The sequence below is a fragment of the Lampetra fluviatilis genome, chromosome 27, assembly GCF_964198595.1.
Source record: "Lampetra fluviatilis chromosome 27, kcLamFluv1.1, whole genome shotgun sequence".
Classification (NCBI taxonomy): Eukaryota; Metazoa; Chordata; class Hyperoartia; order Petromyzontiformes; family Petromyzontidae; genus Lampetra; species Lampetra fluviatilis.
In genome coordinates this window covers 3170572-3187937 of record NC_136301.1, presented here as the reverse complement: position 1 = coordinate 3187937, position 17366 = coordinate 3170572, and the positions used below count along the sequence as shown (strand labels likewise).

General features: G+C 51.7%; 1 protein-coding gene across 1 annotated transcript; it reads left to right on the top strand.

Annotated features, from left to right (window-relative positions):
• On the top strand, window positions 1-17206 carry LOC144942293 (uncharacterized). The gene is made up of 3 exons (XM_078869063.1): window positions 1-706; window positions 5781-5997; window positions 10309-17206. Exons 2-3 carry the CDS (start codon window positions 5815-5817, stop codon window positions 10984-10986), a joined length of 861 nt encoding a protein of 286 aa, XP_078725189.1. The 5' UTR covers window positions 1-706; window positions 5781-5814; the 3' UTR covers window positions 10987-17206.
• The last annotated feature ends 160 nt before the right edge of the window (window positions 17207-17366 follow it).

Genomic DNA, 17366 nt, shown 5'->3' with positions numbered 1-17366 from the left:
TTGCGTCAGACGTTGACAGAAGCTTGGAAGGAGGAGCAGTCATGCAGCATCAATGGTAGCAGCAGCAGCAGCAGTGGCAGCAACATCGGCAGTAGCAGCAGCAGCAGCAGTAACGGCAGAAGCAACAGCATCACTAGTATAGCAGCAGCAGCAGCAGTCGCATGGTCAATAGCAGCAGTAGCAGCAGCAAGAACGGTAGTCGCAGCAGCACTCTCGCTACAAGGCGATAGCAGCAGCAACAGAAGTAACAGCAGCAGCAGCAGTAACATCATTAGCAGCAATGATCAGCAGCGCTATGCATACCATACTACAGCAGCAAAAGCAGTAATAGCAGCAGCACTACGGATACAATACTGTAGCAGCAGCAGCAGCAGCGGCTCTCGGAATAAAATACTGTAGCAACAACAGCAGGAGCAGTATCAGCAGCGGCGGCAACAGCAACAGGAGAAAGAGCAACGGGGGTAGCATCGGTAGCAGCGTTATCAGCAGTAGCAGCAGTAGCAGCAGTAGCAGGAGCATCCCCCCTACCAGTAATAGTCACAGCAGGATCAGCAGCAGCCGCATCAACATCATCAGCGCAACCAACTGATGAATATCGGTATCAGCAGCAGCAGCAGCAGAGGAGGAGGAGGAAGGGTGATGATGGGGTTGAGATGATGGTGGTGATGTTGATGCCATCAAGAAGCTGGAATGCAGCGCGAGCCTGGTGAGTGGTGGTGGTGATGTTGGTGGTTTTGGTAATTGTGGTGGTGGTGATGGTTATGATTGTGGTGAGGGTGGTAGTAGTGAAGGATATGATTGTGGTTTTGGTGATGGTGGTAGTGGTGTTGTAAAGATTGTGGTGATGGTGGTAGTGGTGAAGAATATGATTGTGGTTTTGGTGATGGTGGTCGTGGTGATGGTTATGATTGTGGTTTTGGTGATGGTGGTAGTGGTGATGGTAATGATTGTGATTTTGGTGATGGTGGTAGTGGTGTTGGAAAGATTGTGGTGATGGTGGTAGTGGTGATGGTTATGATTGTGGTTTTGGTGATGGTGGTCGTGGTGATGGATATGAATGTGGTTTTGGTGATGGTGGTAGTGGTGATGGTAATGATTGTTGTTTTGGTGATGGTGGTCGTGGTGATGGTTATGATTGTGGTGAGGGTGGTAGTGGTGATGTTATAATTGTGGTTTTGGTGATGGTGGTCGTGGTGATGGTTATGATCGTGGTTTTGGTGATGGTGGTCGTGGTGATGGTTATGATTGTGGTTTTGGTGATGGTGGTCGTGGTGATGGTTATGATTGTGGTTTTAGTGATGGTGGTCGTGGTGATGGTTATGATTGTGGGTTTGGTGATGGTGATCGTGGTGATGGTTATGATTGTGGTTTTGGTTATGGTGGTCGTGGTGATGGTAATGATTGTGGTTTTGGTGATGGTGGTCGTGGTGATGGTTATGATTGTGGTTTTGGTGATGATGGTCGTGGTGATGGTTATGATTGTGGTTTTGGTGATGGTGGTCGTGGTGATGGTAATGATTGTGGTTTTGGTGATGGTGGTCGTGGTGATGGTTATGATTGTGGTTTTGGTGATGGTGGTCGTGGTGATGGATATGAATGTGGTTTTGGTGATGGTGGTAGTGGTGATGGTAATGATTGTTGTTTTGGTGATGGTGGTCGTGGTGATGGTTATGATTGTGGTGAGGGTGGTAGTGGTGATGGTTATGATTGTGGTTTTGGTGATGGTGGTCGTGGTGATGGTTATGATCGTGGTTTTGGTGAGGGTGGTCGTGGTGATGGATATGATTGTGTTTTTGGTGATGGTGGTCGTGGTGATGGTTATGATTGTGGTTTTGGTGATGGTGGTCGTGGTGATGGTTATGATTGTGGTTTTAGTGATGGTGGTCGTGGTGATGGTTATGATTGTGGGTTTGGTGATGGTGATCGTGGTGATGGTTATGATTGTGGTTTTGGTGATGGTGGTCGTTGTGATGGTAATGATTGTGGTTTTGGTGATGGTGGTCGTGGTGATGGTTATGATTGTGGTGAGGGTGGTAGTGGTGATGGTTATGATTGTGGTTTTGGTGATGGTGGTCGTGGTGATGGTTATGATCGTGGTTTTGGTGATGGTGGTAGTGGTGATGGTTATGATCGTGGTTTTGGTGATGGTGATCGTGGTGATGGTTATGATTGTGGTTTTGGTGATGGTGGTCGTTGTGATGGTAATGATTGTGGTTTTGGTGATGGTGGTCGTGGTGATGGTTATGATTGTGGTTTTGGTGATGGTGGTCGTGGTGATGGTTATGATTGTGGTTTTGGTGATGGTGGTCGTGGTGATGGTTATGATTGTGGTTTTGGTGATGGTGGTAGTGGTGACGGGTATGAATGCGGTGATGGTGGTATTGGTGATGGTTATGATTGTGGTGATGGTGGTATTGGTGATGGTTATGATTGTGGTTTTGGTGATGGTGCTAGTGGTGATGGATGTGGTTATGATAGATTGGGATTGTGGTGGTGATTATGATAGTGGTGGTGGTAAAAGTGGTGGTGTTTTGGTGATGGTCATGGTGCTGGATGTTGTGACGAATGCTGTTAGTGGATGGGGAAGTTGGTGATGATGGTGGCAGTGACCGTGATATGGGCAATGGTGGTGGTGGAGGTTCTGATAGTGGTTGTGGTGATGGCAGTGGCTGTAGTGTTGGTGGTGATGATAGTGAATGTAGGTGTGGTGATGATCATAATGATGTTGATGGCGATGATGATGGTGGTGGTCGTGCTATGATGGTGGTGATTTTCACAATGGTAAGAACAGTGATAGTGGTAACAGTGATGGTGATGTCAGTGATGGTTTTAGAGTTGGTTACGGCTATGGCGGTGACAATGATGATTGTGGTGATTTTATTTATGGTTATGGTGGTGGTGGTGATGATGGTTGTGACGGCAGTGATTGTCGTGATACTGATGGTGACGGCGGTAGTGATGTTTTTGTTGATGGTGGTGGTGGCAGTGATGTTGTTGGTGATGGTAATAGAGGGTGTTAATGATGGTGATAGTGGATATTCATATTTATTGTGATGATAACAATTACTATTATTATTATAATGGTTGATGTTTGTGGAGCATGCCATGCTAACGTGGGTATGTTTATCCAGCAGTGGATAAACGCAGTGGATTGAAAGCCCCCCCCCCCATCTTAAATATGCGATGAACAAAACTCCCACAGTCCGCGTCTCACCCACATCTGCCTGTCCATGTAATAACAAGTGAAGGTGTCTCTTTCATTGACACATCCCGTCAGCCGCACGGCCTTCTGGGAGTGATATATTTCAGCAGCGATGGTTTCATATAAGCAGCAGTAGGTCGTTGAGTTCAGTAGCAACAAAGACAAAGATCCCCTGTATAGCCTTAACAGACTGTAGGGGCAAGTGCTGTTAGCGAGCACCTATGAAGGCCAGAACGGTACATGAGGGGGTGGGTGGCCAGCACCACGCCCGACCGCCTTTGTCTCCCCAGTGGCGATTTTACACACCTCACCGGGTACTCATTTGAGGCTGAGTCGACCTAGGGGAGGCCCGGGACCGGTTCAGATAATCGTCACTGGTGTTGGCCGTGAGCGGGAATCGAACCCGGGTCGCCAGGTTCATAGCGCAGCGCGCTAACCGCTACACTACCGCTCCTCACAACATACACACACACACGTGTTCTCATCATTGACAGCAATTGTGTCCGTGCGTCTATGTGAGTCTTTGGGTCTCTATGTGACTCTATGTAAGTAATATGGATCATATCAGCGTATGCAAGTATGGCTCTCTGTGTAAGTCCGCGGGTCTCAATGTGAGTCTGTGGATCATATAAAGTATACTTGAGTCTATGGGTCTCTGTGGCAATCTGTGGGTCTGCTTGTGAGCCAATAATCAAGTCAATGAACGTGAGTCAATGGGTTTCTATGCGAGTCTGTGGGTGTCTATGTGAGTCTATGGATCGTGTGTGAGTCTGTGAGTCTCTATGTGTGTCTATGGATCATGTGTGAGTCTGTGGGTCTCTATGTGTGTCTATGGATCGTGTGTGAGTCTGTGGGTGTCTATGTGAGTCTATGGATCGTGTGTGAGTCTGTGAGTCTCTATGTGTGTCTATGGATCACGTGTGAGTCTGTGGGTCTCTATGTGGGTCTATGGATGATGTGGGAGTCTGTGGGTCTCTGTGTGTGTCTATGGATCGTGTGTGCGTCTGTGGGTCTCTATGTGGGTCTATGGATGATGTGTGAGTCTGTGGGTCTCTGTGTGTGTCTATGGATCAAGTGTGAGTCTGTGGGTCTCTATGTGTGTCTATTGATCGTGTGTGAGTCTGTGGGTCTCTATGTGTCTATGGATCACGTGTGAGTCTGTGGTTCTCTATGTGAGTCTATGGGTCGTGTGTGAGTCTGTGGGTCTCTATGTGTGTCTATGGATCGTGTGTGAGTCTGTGGGTCTCTGTGTGGGTCTATGGATCATGTGTGAGTCTGTGGGTCTCTATGTGTGTCTATGGATCGTGTGTGAGTCTGTGGGTCTCTATGTGTGTCTATGGATCACGTGTGAGTCTGTGGGTCTCTATGTGGGTCTATGGATCGTGTGTGAGTCTGTGGGTCTCTATGCGGGTCTATGCAGCATACGTATGGGGCGCCACACCAAGTGTTGCAGGAGGTTTCGTGGGTTCGATCCCGACCCTGACGTCTGCACATTTGGAGTTGCGTGATCTTCCCCGTGGTCGTGTGGATGTTTTTTTCTCTCCGGGTCCTCCAGTTTTTACCTCCGCATTTAGAAACACCACGTGCTCTGGAGTGTTCGGCTGCTATGAATGTCCACGTGATGGGCCGCGACGTTGAGCTATCATTTGTGGCCAGGTCGCTTCTGAAGAAGAGCTGTGTAGGTCAGTGGGGCCTTACCTGGTAGAATGAATAAAACAGTAAAATATCAGCGCGCGTGATGCAATGGATGTCTGTGCGAGTACGTGGGGTCCTTTAATTGCGAGTCTTAAATGTCTTCATGCAAGTCTGCTGTTCGCGATCGAACATCGCGAACGGATTTGCTCAACACTCGTATTCGTCATCATCGTCATCACCACCATCGTCATCACCACCACCATCGGCATCACCACCACCATCATCACCATCATCAACATCATCATCATCACCGCCACCATTATCATCATCACCATCATCACCATCACCACCATCATCATGACCATCATCACCACCATCGTCAACACCACCACCATCATCACCACCATCGTCATCACCACCACCATCATCATCACCGCCACCATCGTCATCACCACCATCATCACCACCATCATCATGACCATCATCACCACCACCACCACCATCACCACCACCACCATCATCATCATCACCACCCCCACCATGATCATCACCACCACCACCACCATCATCACCACCATCATCATCACCACCCCCATCATCATCATCACCACCACTACCACCATCATCATCACCACCATCATCTTCATCACCACCACCACCATCATCATCATCACCACCCCCATCATCATCACCACCACCACCATCATCATAACCACCCCCATCATCATCATCACCACCACCACCACCATCATCATCACCACCATCACCATCATCATCACCACCACCATCATCACCACCATCACCACCATCACCACCATCACCACCACCATCACCACCATCACCACCACCACCACCATCACCACCACGATCACCACCACCACCCCCATCACCACCACCATCACCACCACTACCACCACCATCGCTGTGTGCGTGCGGCTGGCAGGCTGAGGGGCCGCGCTGGCGGGCGGTAGAGGGCGATGGGCAACGCGGCGGAGAAGGCGGCAGACCCCCCTCCTCCTCCTCCCCCCGCCTCCTCCTCCTCCTCGCAGCAGCCGCAGCAGCTGCAGCAGCAGCAGCAGCGCCGGGGCTCCGAGGGGGGCGGCCCCCCCGACGGGATGGTGGACCTCAGCACCCGCAGACTGCGCGGGCTGCCCCTGCAGGCGAGCGGCACGACACCCCCTACCCCCCAATCCCCCTACCCCCTACTCACCTGCCCCCCAATCCCCCTAGCCCCCAACTCACCTACCCCCCAATCCCCCTAGCCCCCTACTCACCTACCCCCCTAGCCCCCTACTCACCTACCCCCCAATCCCCCTAGCCCCCTACTCACCTACCCCCCAATCCCCCTACCCCCTACTCACCTACCCCCCTAGCCCCCAACTCACCTACCCCCCAATCCCCCTAGCCCCCTACTCACCTACCCCCCTAGCCCCCAACTCACCTACCCCCCAATCCCCCTATCCCCTACTCACCTACCCCCCTAGCCCCCAACTCACCTACCCCCCAATCCCCCTAGCCCCCTACTCCACCTACCCCCCTAGCCCCCTACTCACCTACCCCCCAATCCCCCTAGCCCCTACTCACCTACCCCCCTAGCCCCCAACTCACCTACCCCCCAATCCCCCTAGCCCCTACTCACCTACCCCCCTAGCCCCCAACTCACCTACCCCCCAATCCCCCTAGCCCCTACTCACCTACCCCCCTAGCCCCCAACTCACCTACCCCCCAATCCCCCTACTCACCTACCCCCCAACTCACCTACCCCCCAATCCCCCTACCCCCTACTCACCTACCCCCCTAGCCCCCAACTTACCTACCCCCCAATCCCCCTAGCCCCTACTCACCTACCCCCCTAGCCCCCAACTCACCTACCCCCCAATCCCCCTATCCCCTACTCACCTACCCCCCTAGCCCCCAACTCACCTACCCCCCAATCCCCCTAGCCCCCTACTCACCTACCCCCCTAGCCCCCTACTCACCTACCCCCCAATCCCCCTAGCCCCCTACTCACCTACCCCCCTAGCCCCCTACTCACCTACCCCCCAATCCCCCTAGCCCCCTACTCACCTACCCCCCTAGCCCCCTACTCACCTACCCCCCAATCCCCCTAGCCCCCTACTCACCTACCCCCCTAGCCCCCTACTCACCTACCCCCCAATCCCCCTACCCCCTACTCACCTACCCCCCTAGCCCCCAACTCACCTACCCCCCAATCCCCCTAGCCCCCTACTCACCTACCCCCCTAGCCCCCAACTCACCTACCCCCCAATCCCCCTATCCCCTACTCACCTACCCCCCTAGCCCCCAACTCACCTACCCCCCAATCCCCCTAGCCCCCTACTCACCTACCCCCCTAGCCCCCTACTCACCTACCCCCCAATCCCCCTAGCCCCTACTCACCTACCCCCCTAGCCCCCAACTCACCTACCCCCCAATCCCCCTAGCCCCTACTCACCTACCCCCCTAGCCCCCAACTCACCTACCCCCCAATCCCCCTAGCCCCTACTCACCTACCCCCCTAGCCCCCAACTCACCTACCCCCCAATCCCCCTACTCACCTACCCCCCAACTCACCTACCCCCCAATCCCCCTACCCCCTACTCACCTACCCCCCTAGCCCCCAACTTACCTACCCCCCAATCCCCCTAGCCCCTACTCACCTACCCCCCTAGCCCCCAACTCACCTACCCCCCAATCCCCCTACTCACCTACCCCCCAACTCACCTACCCCCCAATCCCCCTACCCCCAACTCACCTACCCCCTAGCCCCCTACCCCCTACTCCCCTATCCCCTACCCCCCTACACCCCTACTCCCCCTACCCCCCTACTCCCCTACCCCCCTACTCCCCCTACCAGCTCGATCGGGTTGCGCGTGGCACCGAAATCGCCTCGAGCCGAAAGTGAAGTTCACTCAGCAGCTGAGCTTGCTCTTTTTTGTTTGTCCCGGTAGCCAATGTCAGGATTCGCAACGATGATGTTGTTGTTGATGTTGATGTTCCGGACGTTGCTGCACGTGGACCTGGGCCCGTGAGCCATCGCCTGTCGAGGGAGGGAGGGAGGCAGCAGCCAGGAGGAGGAGGGGGGGTTGGTGGGTCACCGCGCACACAGAGAGACGCGCCAGGAGAGGGCGGTGCAGCAAATGCGAGCCCCCCCCCACACCCCACACCCCCCCCACACCCCCACCCCCCCACACCCCCCCGCTTCAATTCCGTCTCTCTATGGCAGAGGTGGTGAACCTTTTTGTCTGCCAAGGGCCATTTGGATATTTAGAACATCATTCGCGGGCCGTACAAACTTACAAATTAGCCCGTTGTTATATTTGTCTTCTTGGTTCTTTCGGTAAAGTAACGTGGCAGGGAAATAATAAAATAATAAAAATAAAACATTCTAAAATAATTCTCACGACGTTTCGTTATATTTGGTCAAACATTTAATTAAATCGCTCCTAATGCGATGGTTGGAACCGCTTCTCTTTGCCGAGGCGTGTGATGTTAGCTGCTATTGATGATGTTGCTGCTGCTACTCGCAACTGCTTTTCCAGGTTTGCTCCTAGATTTGTTGAATTTCGAGTCCCGCCTGCGGTTGCCTTGGCATGGCCACACCAAATGATTTCGTGGGCCTCACACGGCCCGCGGGCCGGACGTTCCCCATCCCTGCTCTATGGGATTCACTAAAGCAGCGGTCCTCAAAACTTTTCTGGCACCCAGGGAACGGTTTCGTGGAAGACAATTTTTTCACGGACCGGGGGGGGGGGGGGGGGGGGGGAGTTCATCATTGGGTCTTTCCCCCTTTTCAAAGAAGTTCTCCGGCGATGTTTGTGTTTTACTCATGTTGGCTACTAGGGGTTAGCAGCTCGTGGACGGCCCCCAAGGGAGTGAAGTGTGGTTTTGTGAAAGTCCTTATGTGCTGTGCGGCAGGGGCGGTTTCTTCATTAGGGCGATTGGGCGACGCACCACCAATGTCATTCAACCACAGAGTCACGCTAGCCGTCACTGTGCCTCTGGATATAGTCCAATCAGCGTCATGTCACGTTCTGTGGAGTACCGCCTCTTTTTGGGCGATTTCCCTCCAGCTGAGAATCGCCCCGAGTGGCCCCATAGACTTACATTCAAAGATGTTTTTTTTCGAACGGGGGCGCTGCAATGCATTCTCTATGGCTTCCGGGAGGGCTCGCCCTAACGTGCTTACGTCATCATACGTGCTTACGTCATCATACGTGCTTACGTCATCATACGTGCTTACGTCATCATACGTAAGCACGTTTCATCCAACAAAATTATTTGTCGCCACCTAGTGGAATCTTTAATAAAATAAACTTGAGTGGTTTGTTTTAATAGTGAGTATAGAAACAAACAAGATGTATTGTAAGAGTCACTTTATTTTTCATTAATATTAAAGAAGTGAAGTTGCCTTTACATGCTTAAGCTGTTAATTTATCCTTTGCATGGGTGGACCTTATCCTTATCAATCATCCAGACATTTGCCCCCCCTGAGAGATTTTGCAGGAGCCACCACTGCTGTGCGGTACAGCGATGCACGTGTGTACACCAGCATGCGATAACGGAGTTGGGCCTGTGGGTGGCTGGCAGGGTTATTGATGAACTGGACTTGACTTGTACACCAGCCACGTGGTTAATGGCAACTCGGTTGAGGATTGCTGTGTGTGACACCACGTGCATTCTACAGGTAAAGGACCCCAAAGGTTGTTTTTGATCGTTCTAGAAATGTTCTAGGCTTGTTCGAGACTTCAAGCGTGGCTTTGAATTGTTAATTTGTGATACATTCAATAGGAGGGGTTTTAGCACTGTGCACTGTAACGGATGACGTACTGTAATTACGTACTGTATTTGTAATTCTCTAACCCTAATACTGTTTATCATATAACCATGCTCATGCACACAGAGTATGACTACTTGCAATGCTATTGAGAATAGAACACATGTACAATAGTAAGTTGTAGAATGGTGACAAGTACAGTACGTATACTGTACACGTCCTTCATTTCGAGTGTGCTACACCTGTCACCCCAATCGCTAAGCCGCCTCTCTCTCCTCCACCATTGCCCCCACCACCACCACCTCCACCACCTCCACCATTGCCCCCACCACCACCACCTCCATCACCTCCACCATTGTCCCCACTTTCACCACATCAACCATCTTCACCACCAGCATCACCACCACCTCCAACACCACCACCGCCTCCACGATTTCCCCCACCACCACCACCTCCTCGACCGTTGTCCCCACCACCACCTCCACCACCTGCTCCACCACCGTCACCACATCCACCATTGTCCACGCCACCACCTCCTCCACCACCTCCTCTACCGCCACCACCACCTCCTACACCATTGTCCCCACCACCACCACCTCCTCCACCGTTGTCCCCACCTTCACCGCATTCACCTTCTCCGCATTCACCTTCTCCGCATTCACCTTCACCGCATTCCCCGCCGCTGCCGCCGCAGGTGTGCGGCTTCCGCAACGTGGTGAAGCTGTACGCCAGCGACAACCTCCTGCGCGACCTCCCCGTGGAGCTCGGCCGCCTCAGCCGCCTGCGCATCCTGGCGCTCGACGCCAACCGCCTGGACGAGCTGCCGCGCTGCGTGTGCAGCCTCGCCTCCCTGTCGCGCCTCTACCTGGGCGGCAACCGCCTGCGCTCGCTGCCTGCCGAGCTGCGCGACCTACGCGCCCTCCGCTCCCTCTGGATCGACAACAACCGCTTCCGCTCGCTGCCGCCCTCCCTCTGCGAGCTGCCCCAGCTGCGCACGCTCCAGGCGGGCGACAACCGCCTGCGCTCGCTGCCCGACGGCGTCGCGCGGCTGCGCGAACTGCGCGGCATCTGGCTCTACGGCAACCGCTTCACCGAGTTCCCCGACGTGCTGCGGCGCGCCGAGAGCCTCGAGGTCATCGACGTCGACCGCAACGGCATCCGCCGCTTCCCGCCGCTGTCGCGCATGCCCCGTCTCAAGCTGCTCTCGTTCGACCACAACCCCTGCCGCCTGCCGCCCGAGGTGGCCGCGCGGGTGACGCTGGTCGGGGAGGCCGAGGGGGCGGTGGGCGGGCGGCCGCTCACGGCGAGGGGTGGTGGCGGCGGCGCGGTGGCGCTGGCGGCCGCCGTCACGGAAGATTCCGACGTTCGCTGAGCCCGGCGGGGTTGACCCGGTTTGCTGCCGCCGCCGCCACCGCTGCTGCTGCTGCTACTGGTTGTTGTTGTTGTTTTTCTACGACGGCACGTTTGGTGGGGGGGGGGTGTCACGTTCGGCAAGAGTTTCTAGCAAGTGCCCGGTGGTGTTTCCAGCCCGGTGGTTTTAATGCGAGGTGAACTTTCGTGGTGACGGCACACGATGAGCAAACACCGCAGTCAACCCCCATACGGTTTATAAGCCCGTATTCTTGTACAGGTAAATTGAGTGTTCAGGGCCATTCGCCTCAAGAACCGTTTCAATACGGGCAAAACAAAATGACGCGTCTATTTGTTTGTGTTTCTCCCCTTGTGATGGGACTTTATAGGACGAACGTTGAGATTTAAAAGGGGCACGGGATGACCAACAAGGTCTGAATTGGTCTGTAATAAGGTAGGGACACTGATAAGGGGTTGACAGGTATGGATGAGGCAGTCCCACGATTAGTTTGGCGGCCATTTTTGTCCTTCGTCACAATTCCTGCGAAAATTCCTGCATTAGTTTCGACCTTTCGAGGTCTCATCAGCAGAGTGAGCATTGTTGAATATGTCTTGCTGGAGGTACCGGAGCTTTGCCGGTGAGAGCACTCCGTCTTCAAGATGTGCTCAAGTCTCCCGAGATACCATCGGTAGGGCAGGGCACCGGGTTGTTATTCGTGCTTTCGAGGTCCCTGACTCTCTGCTCACAATCAACAAGGACCTTCATTTTAACACACGACCAATATTATCCATAATAGAGGGTTTTTTTTGGAAGGGAGGGGTTTAACGACACATTTATATTTAAGCGATTGAACGTCCCAAAAAAAGACCTCTATTAAGGACATTCATAATGGTGGGCAGGCCCCGGGGTAAAACCTGGGCCCGAACCTTCGCCTGTTGGCGATATCGTAGTCTCTGGCCAAAGCGCGAAGATGAAATGCTCGAATCGCTGTTTGGCGCTCAACAACAAAAAAGAAGCAATACGGCACAGAGGCACTCGTCAGCGTGCAACTTGCGAAGCGTGTGGCGTGGTTTACGAAGAATAGCCAGAGTTTACACTATGAGACATCTCCTTTACCAGTGGCAAAATATAGTAGTAGGTTTTTACCCTTTAAACTGGTACAAAACTGACACCTTTATACAAGGCATCATGTTTGCAATAACCACAACACAAGTAGTCAAAATGCAAACAAAAAGAAACAACTCTGATAATGATAATAAAATGCACTGTCCTCGAAGTTGATTGGGCCACACCCGAGACAGCTTTCCTTAGAGCCTAGTCTCCACTGGTGTTGAACCAGATGACAACAAAAGGCGTACTTGTGTTGTGGTTATTGCAAACATGATGCCTTGTATAAACGTGTCAGTTTTGTACCAGTTTAAAGGGTAAAAACCTATCACTACAATAGCCAGTGTCCACATCGAACTGGAGGCGCGTTTAAGTCCATCGGCCGAATTGGCCTTCCAGTTCGAATAGCTATGCAGCAGGCATTTGTATCAGTGGGAACACTCCGGATTGGTTTCGACATTTATGGGTCTCAGCAGCAGCAGCAGCAGTCGGACCTGCTGGGGTTTCTTTTGTTTTGCCAGATGTTATTGGCAAGAGCACTCGCCCCCTTCATCGCTAAGGCGGGGATGGTTAGAGGTTCCGTTCGGTACAACAAGCAATGCAATGCAAGCTCATTCTCCACCTGTTGTTGTGTGGCGGCCATCTTATATCATGACTTACAGCCGCCCCCCCATCCCCTTCTCATTCAACTGTCCTCTGTTGGAGGCCGGCCTCATGCCATGTCGGTTGTAGTGGGGGGGGGGGGGGGTGTTTGACCATACTTCACCATCCTGGCCACTGCTGGTTTGGAGAGGTGGGTTTCTTGTGGGCTGCCCCGGGATGAACTGTGTATAAAATATATAAATGTATACATTGTGTAAATATATATTATAGAATGTTATATTTATTTATTCCTGCCATTTAAACCTGCCAAAAATACCACCAGTCTGTATGCTCAGGCAATCGGGCCGTCCCATATTTCAAAATCGCTTGCGTAGATTCCATTAGAACACGGGTAAACAACGCCACGATATCACTTAAACACGAGCCACTCGATGTAAGTGTTTAGTTTCTTTTACTTAAGAAATGAAAGGTTCACTCAACAAGTATTTTAACTTTGAAAAAAGAAACACGTCACGCATTTATTTTGAACACGACCAGATCTAAATCCCCGCACAACATCAAATCTTCACACGTGCCGCTCCATAACAACGCAGACTCGATAGTTATAATGGGAGTCCCCCCCCAAGGGTACACGGCGAATCGGGGCGACCGCCCTGGGCCCCGCGCTTTGGGGGGAGGGGGGCGGTGGCGGGTGGGGTGCGCTTTTCGACGTCACGGTGTCAAATGGAATGTTTCCGATTTTTGGTGTGTGAGTTTCCCCGGGCTCCGCACTTACCACCCCCCATCCTCGCCCAAGGGACTGCTTTGATTACACTGGTCAACAACAAAAAACACATTTTTCTGGCCTGGACTTTTGCAGCTGTTTTAGACTAATTTCAGGGTGCTGATTCCAAATCTGGTCTCAGATTTGCTCTATCACATCTCATTTTTATGCTATCGGCATACCCCATTGTCATTGATTTTACCCGAAATTAACTCTGTCACTTATGATTGCAAGTTGTTGCGAGTCAGTGACTGCTTTAGTGTTAAAATATGGTGCTGATTGTTAGGATAGTGTGTTTATAATATCATTTTATGTAGATATCCACATTTATTTAATATTCTTCTTCTGCAGTTTTTATTGAGAATGCAATATTTGATATCTCAAAAACCTGATGTGATAGACACAAACTGATGCCAGATTTGGAATCAGCACCCCAAAATTACCTTAACCCGTTGGACTACCTTATGCCAGAAAAAGTGTGTTGACCAGTGTTATAATCGATCCTTATCATCGATCGTTATACAGCCGATTCGGTGGGGAGAGGCGGGGTGCAATGGGCGAAACTGCCCCCCCCCCCCCCCCACCTTGGAATGTTCTCTACTCGCCACTCTTAGTGTCTGCATCAGCGGACTAAGTAGGGGGGCACGGGAGGTGATGAGAGTGGGGAGGGATGGGGGAGCGTCACGATTTTCACTCGATACTTTATTTCACTTTGACTCGTTTGCATGCCGTCTCCTTTGTATTTGTCCATCTCGATTGCACCGTCTTATAAAGCCTCTCTTCCCTCCTTTGATATCGCAAGAGGCCCGCGTGGCCCTGTCGGGCGAGACGGAGGAATCCGATCCCATCCCTCGTGCCCTGTCCGTCGCATCGTGACATCGCGAAAGGTGGCGGCGTCGTCAGAGGCGGCGGCTTCATCCAGCAGTGGATTGGCCATGGTCCGTGATGATGATGATGAGCACGATGAGGATGATCGTTTGCCAATGTTATATTTTGGGACAATGGGGCCAGGTCCTGCAAAGGAGGCAACAAACGAGATGGGGGGGGAGCGAAACCGATACCAATCCAAACGGGACCATTGGGGGGAGGTCAGGCCTTCATCCAGCAGTCGATTGACCATGACCCCTGATGACGACGACGACGATGATGATGATGATGATGGTGGTGAATTATTGTTTAAAACGCAGAATATCCTGTTCAAAGTTTACACAAAATATATAACTTTATATACTACGTATGAATATAGATAGATATATACAAAGCGTCTAGCCGGAATGCACTCACATCTCAGAAGCTAAGCAGGGGCTTGAGCCTGGAAGAGCGCTTGTGTGTGAGCGAGCAGCGGCATGCATCACAGGTGCTATAGGCTACTGGCCGGGCAGCGTTGTCAGTAGCGACAGAGGGCAGTGCATGAAACCCAGTTGAGCTGTACTCCTATGCTCCCCCCGCGTGTATCCCTCGCCCCGCCTTCACCGTCAAGCCCGCGTTGACCAGCGTGGGGAAGTATGGTCAACTAGCCTCTATCGAGCAGTGGAGTGCCAGCAAGGGCTGTCCGTGTACACACATGGAGTCGAGTGTGAGCGAGAGAGACACACCGCCACGTTGACTGTGAAGAGAGCTGGACACGTGACGGCGAGAAGGGGACGACGATGGTAATCATGGCGAGGATGATGGTGACGATGGTGACGATGATGATGAAGGTGGTGACGACGATGATGATGATGACGAGGATGATGGTGACGGTGACGATGACGATGATGAAGGTGATGGTGATGATGATGACGATGATGATGATGATGGTGATGACGAGGATGATGCTGACGGTGACGATGGTGACGATGATGATGACGACGATGATGATGACGATAATGAAGGTGATGACGATGATGATAGTGACGATGATGATGGTGACGATGATGATGATGGTGACGATGATGGTGACGATGATGATGACAATGATGATGACGATGAAGGTGATGATGATGACGACGATAATGAAGGTGATGACGATGATGACGGTGATGACGATGATGATGACGATGGTGACGATGATGGTGATGATGATGGTGATGATGATGATGCTGACGGTGGTGACGATGATGATGACGACGATGATGACGACGATGATGATGACGACGATAATGAAGGTGATGACGATGATGATGGTGACGATGATGATGGTGACGATGATGATGATGGTGACGATGATGGTGACGATGATGATGACAATGATGATGACGATGAAGGTGATGATGATGACGACGATAATGAAGGTGATGACGATGATGACGGTGATGACGATGATGATGACGATGAAGGTGATGATGGTGACGATGAAGGTGATGATGATGGTGACGATGAAGGTGATGATGATGGTGACGATGGTGATGGCGGTCGAGACTTAACGACTCGCCCCGAGATGGCAACGCCTTGGGGGAGGAGGGGAGACAGGCCTTCATCCAGCAGTGGATCGATGACCGCTGACGATGACAGCGATACGTGTGCGCACTCAACACTTGATGATATACGCATGCCGTGTGCTTGGTGAGACACATCGTGTCGTTTGGATAAACACGAATTACATTTTATTTTTTGGTAAAAAAAAAAGTTATTACGATTGTGTCCTGCAGTATAGCAAACCGTGCGTCCGCGACTCGATATTTGTACCAAGGTAGCTTTGGATAATAATAATAATATAAAATACAAATACTATAGAGCATATCTGCAATTATAAATATAAGATGATATGGCAAAGATGAATAATCCTGATGTTTATTTTCATACGTTGCGTCATCCGCGATCTTCATTTGGAATCTCGATCGATTCTATTCCGAAGACGACGACGATGTGGATGATGATATCGATGATGATGATGTTGATGATGATGATGTTGATGATGATTATTATGATGATGATATATTATTTTTAGTACATGTTCATTTCTACTCGTGGCTCTCGAATTTGGATGGATCTGGTAAGCCCAAAATTGTAAATATTGACGGGTTTTTTTAATCACTTCGTTCATTTAACGTAACCGGCGATGTCCCTGGCCTAAAAAGGAGAGAGAAAGAGCGAGAGAATTACGACTCAGTTGATTCGATCGTCGATTATTTCAGCAGAAATATACGACCGCTAATTAAAAAGGGAAAAAAAAAATCCCCAAATTCACAGCTATACGTAATTGCTCACTCCTTCGCCAAGCCGCATTGACCAGCGTGGTGAAGTATGGTCAACCCCGCACACACCCCCCCCCAACCGCAAACGTCTTAGTCCACCCAGCAATGCAAATGACAACGCCACAATTGGTCGATCGGCAAGATGAGCAGTGGGGTAAACTGTGGGTTATCCTCACCTCTTCGTCCCAGACGTCTGGCCGTTATGGAAGAGTAGGCCAAAGCGCCCTCTGAAAGGTTCACCGGTGCGCCCTCCTCGTGGTTGAAGGCTCATCGGCAAGCGGTGGAATTGGCAAGAAATTGCAGGGACGCGCCTTTACCCATTCGTCTCGTGGTGGAATCCTGACGGCGTCTTCCCTGCCGGCATGAGCATGGGGGGCTGCGCTCATCTGTTGGCAGGCAAAGCCATCATCGGTGCCACTTTCATTATCCTCATGACATGGACCACGTCCATCCAACCAATCCTGACAACTCGCGTTCGTACAAATCCCCTGGCTTTTGTCTGGAATTTGAGGCCTGAGTATGCGTTACTACTTTCTCTCGCTGTGGTTACAGACATCACGGGAATCACAATAAACGCGGTTGCTGTTGGCGACGGACAGTAATGGACACATCTGATTTCGTAACAAGTGAAAGGGAATTTTGGGTGGTTCAGGGAGTGAGTGAGGAGTGAGTTGGGTGGTTGAGTGAGGAGTGAATGGGTGAGTCAGTGGGTGGGTGATTCAGTGGGTGAGTGAGTGGGTGGGTGAGTGAGT

Excerpts from the sequence above, each read along its gene's own strand:
- LOC144942293 (XM_078869063.1), top strand. The coding sequence starts at position 5,815 with ATGGGCAACGCGGCGGAGAAGGCGGCAGACCCCCCTCCTCCTCCTCCC. Across the intron at positions 5,998-10,308 it reads TGCGCGGGCTGCCCCTGCAG|GTGTGCGGCTTCCGCAACGT; the intron begins GCGAGCGGCACG and ends CTGCCGCCGCAG.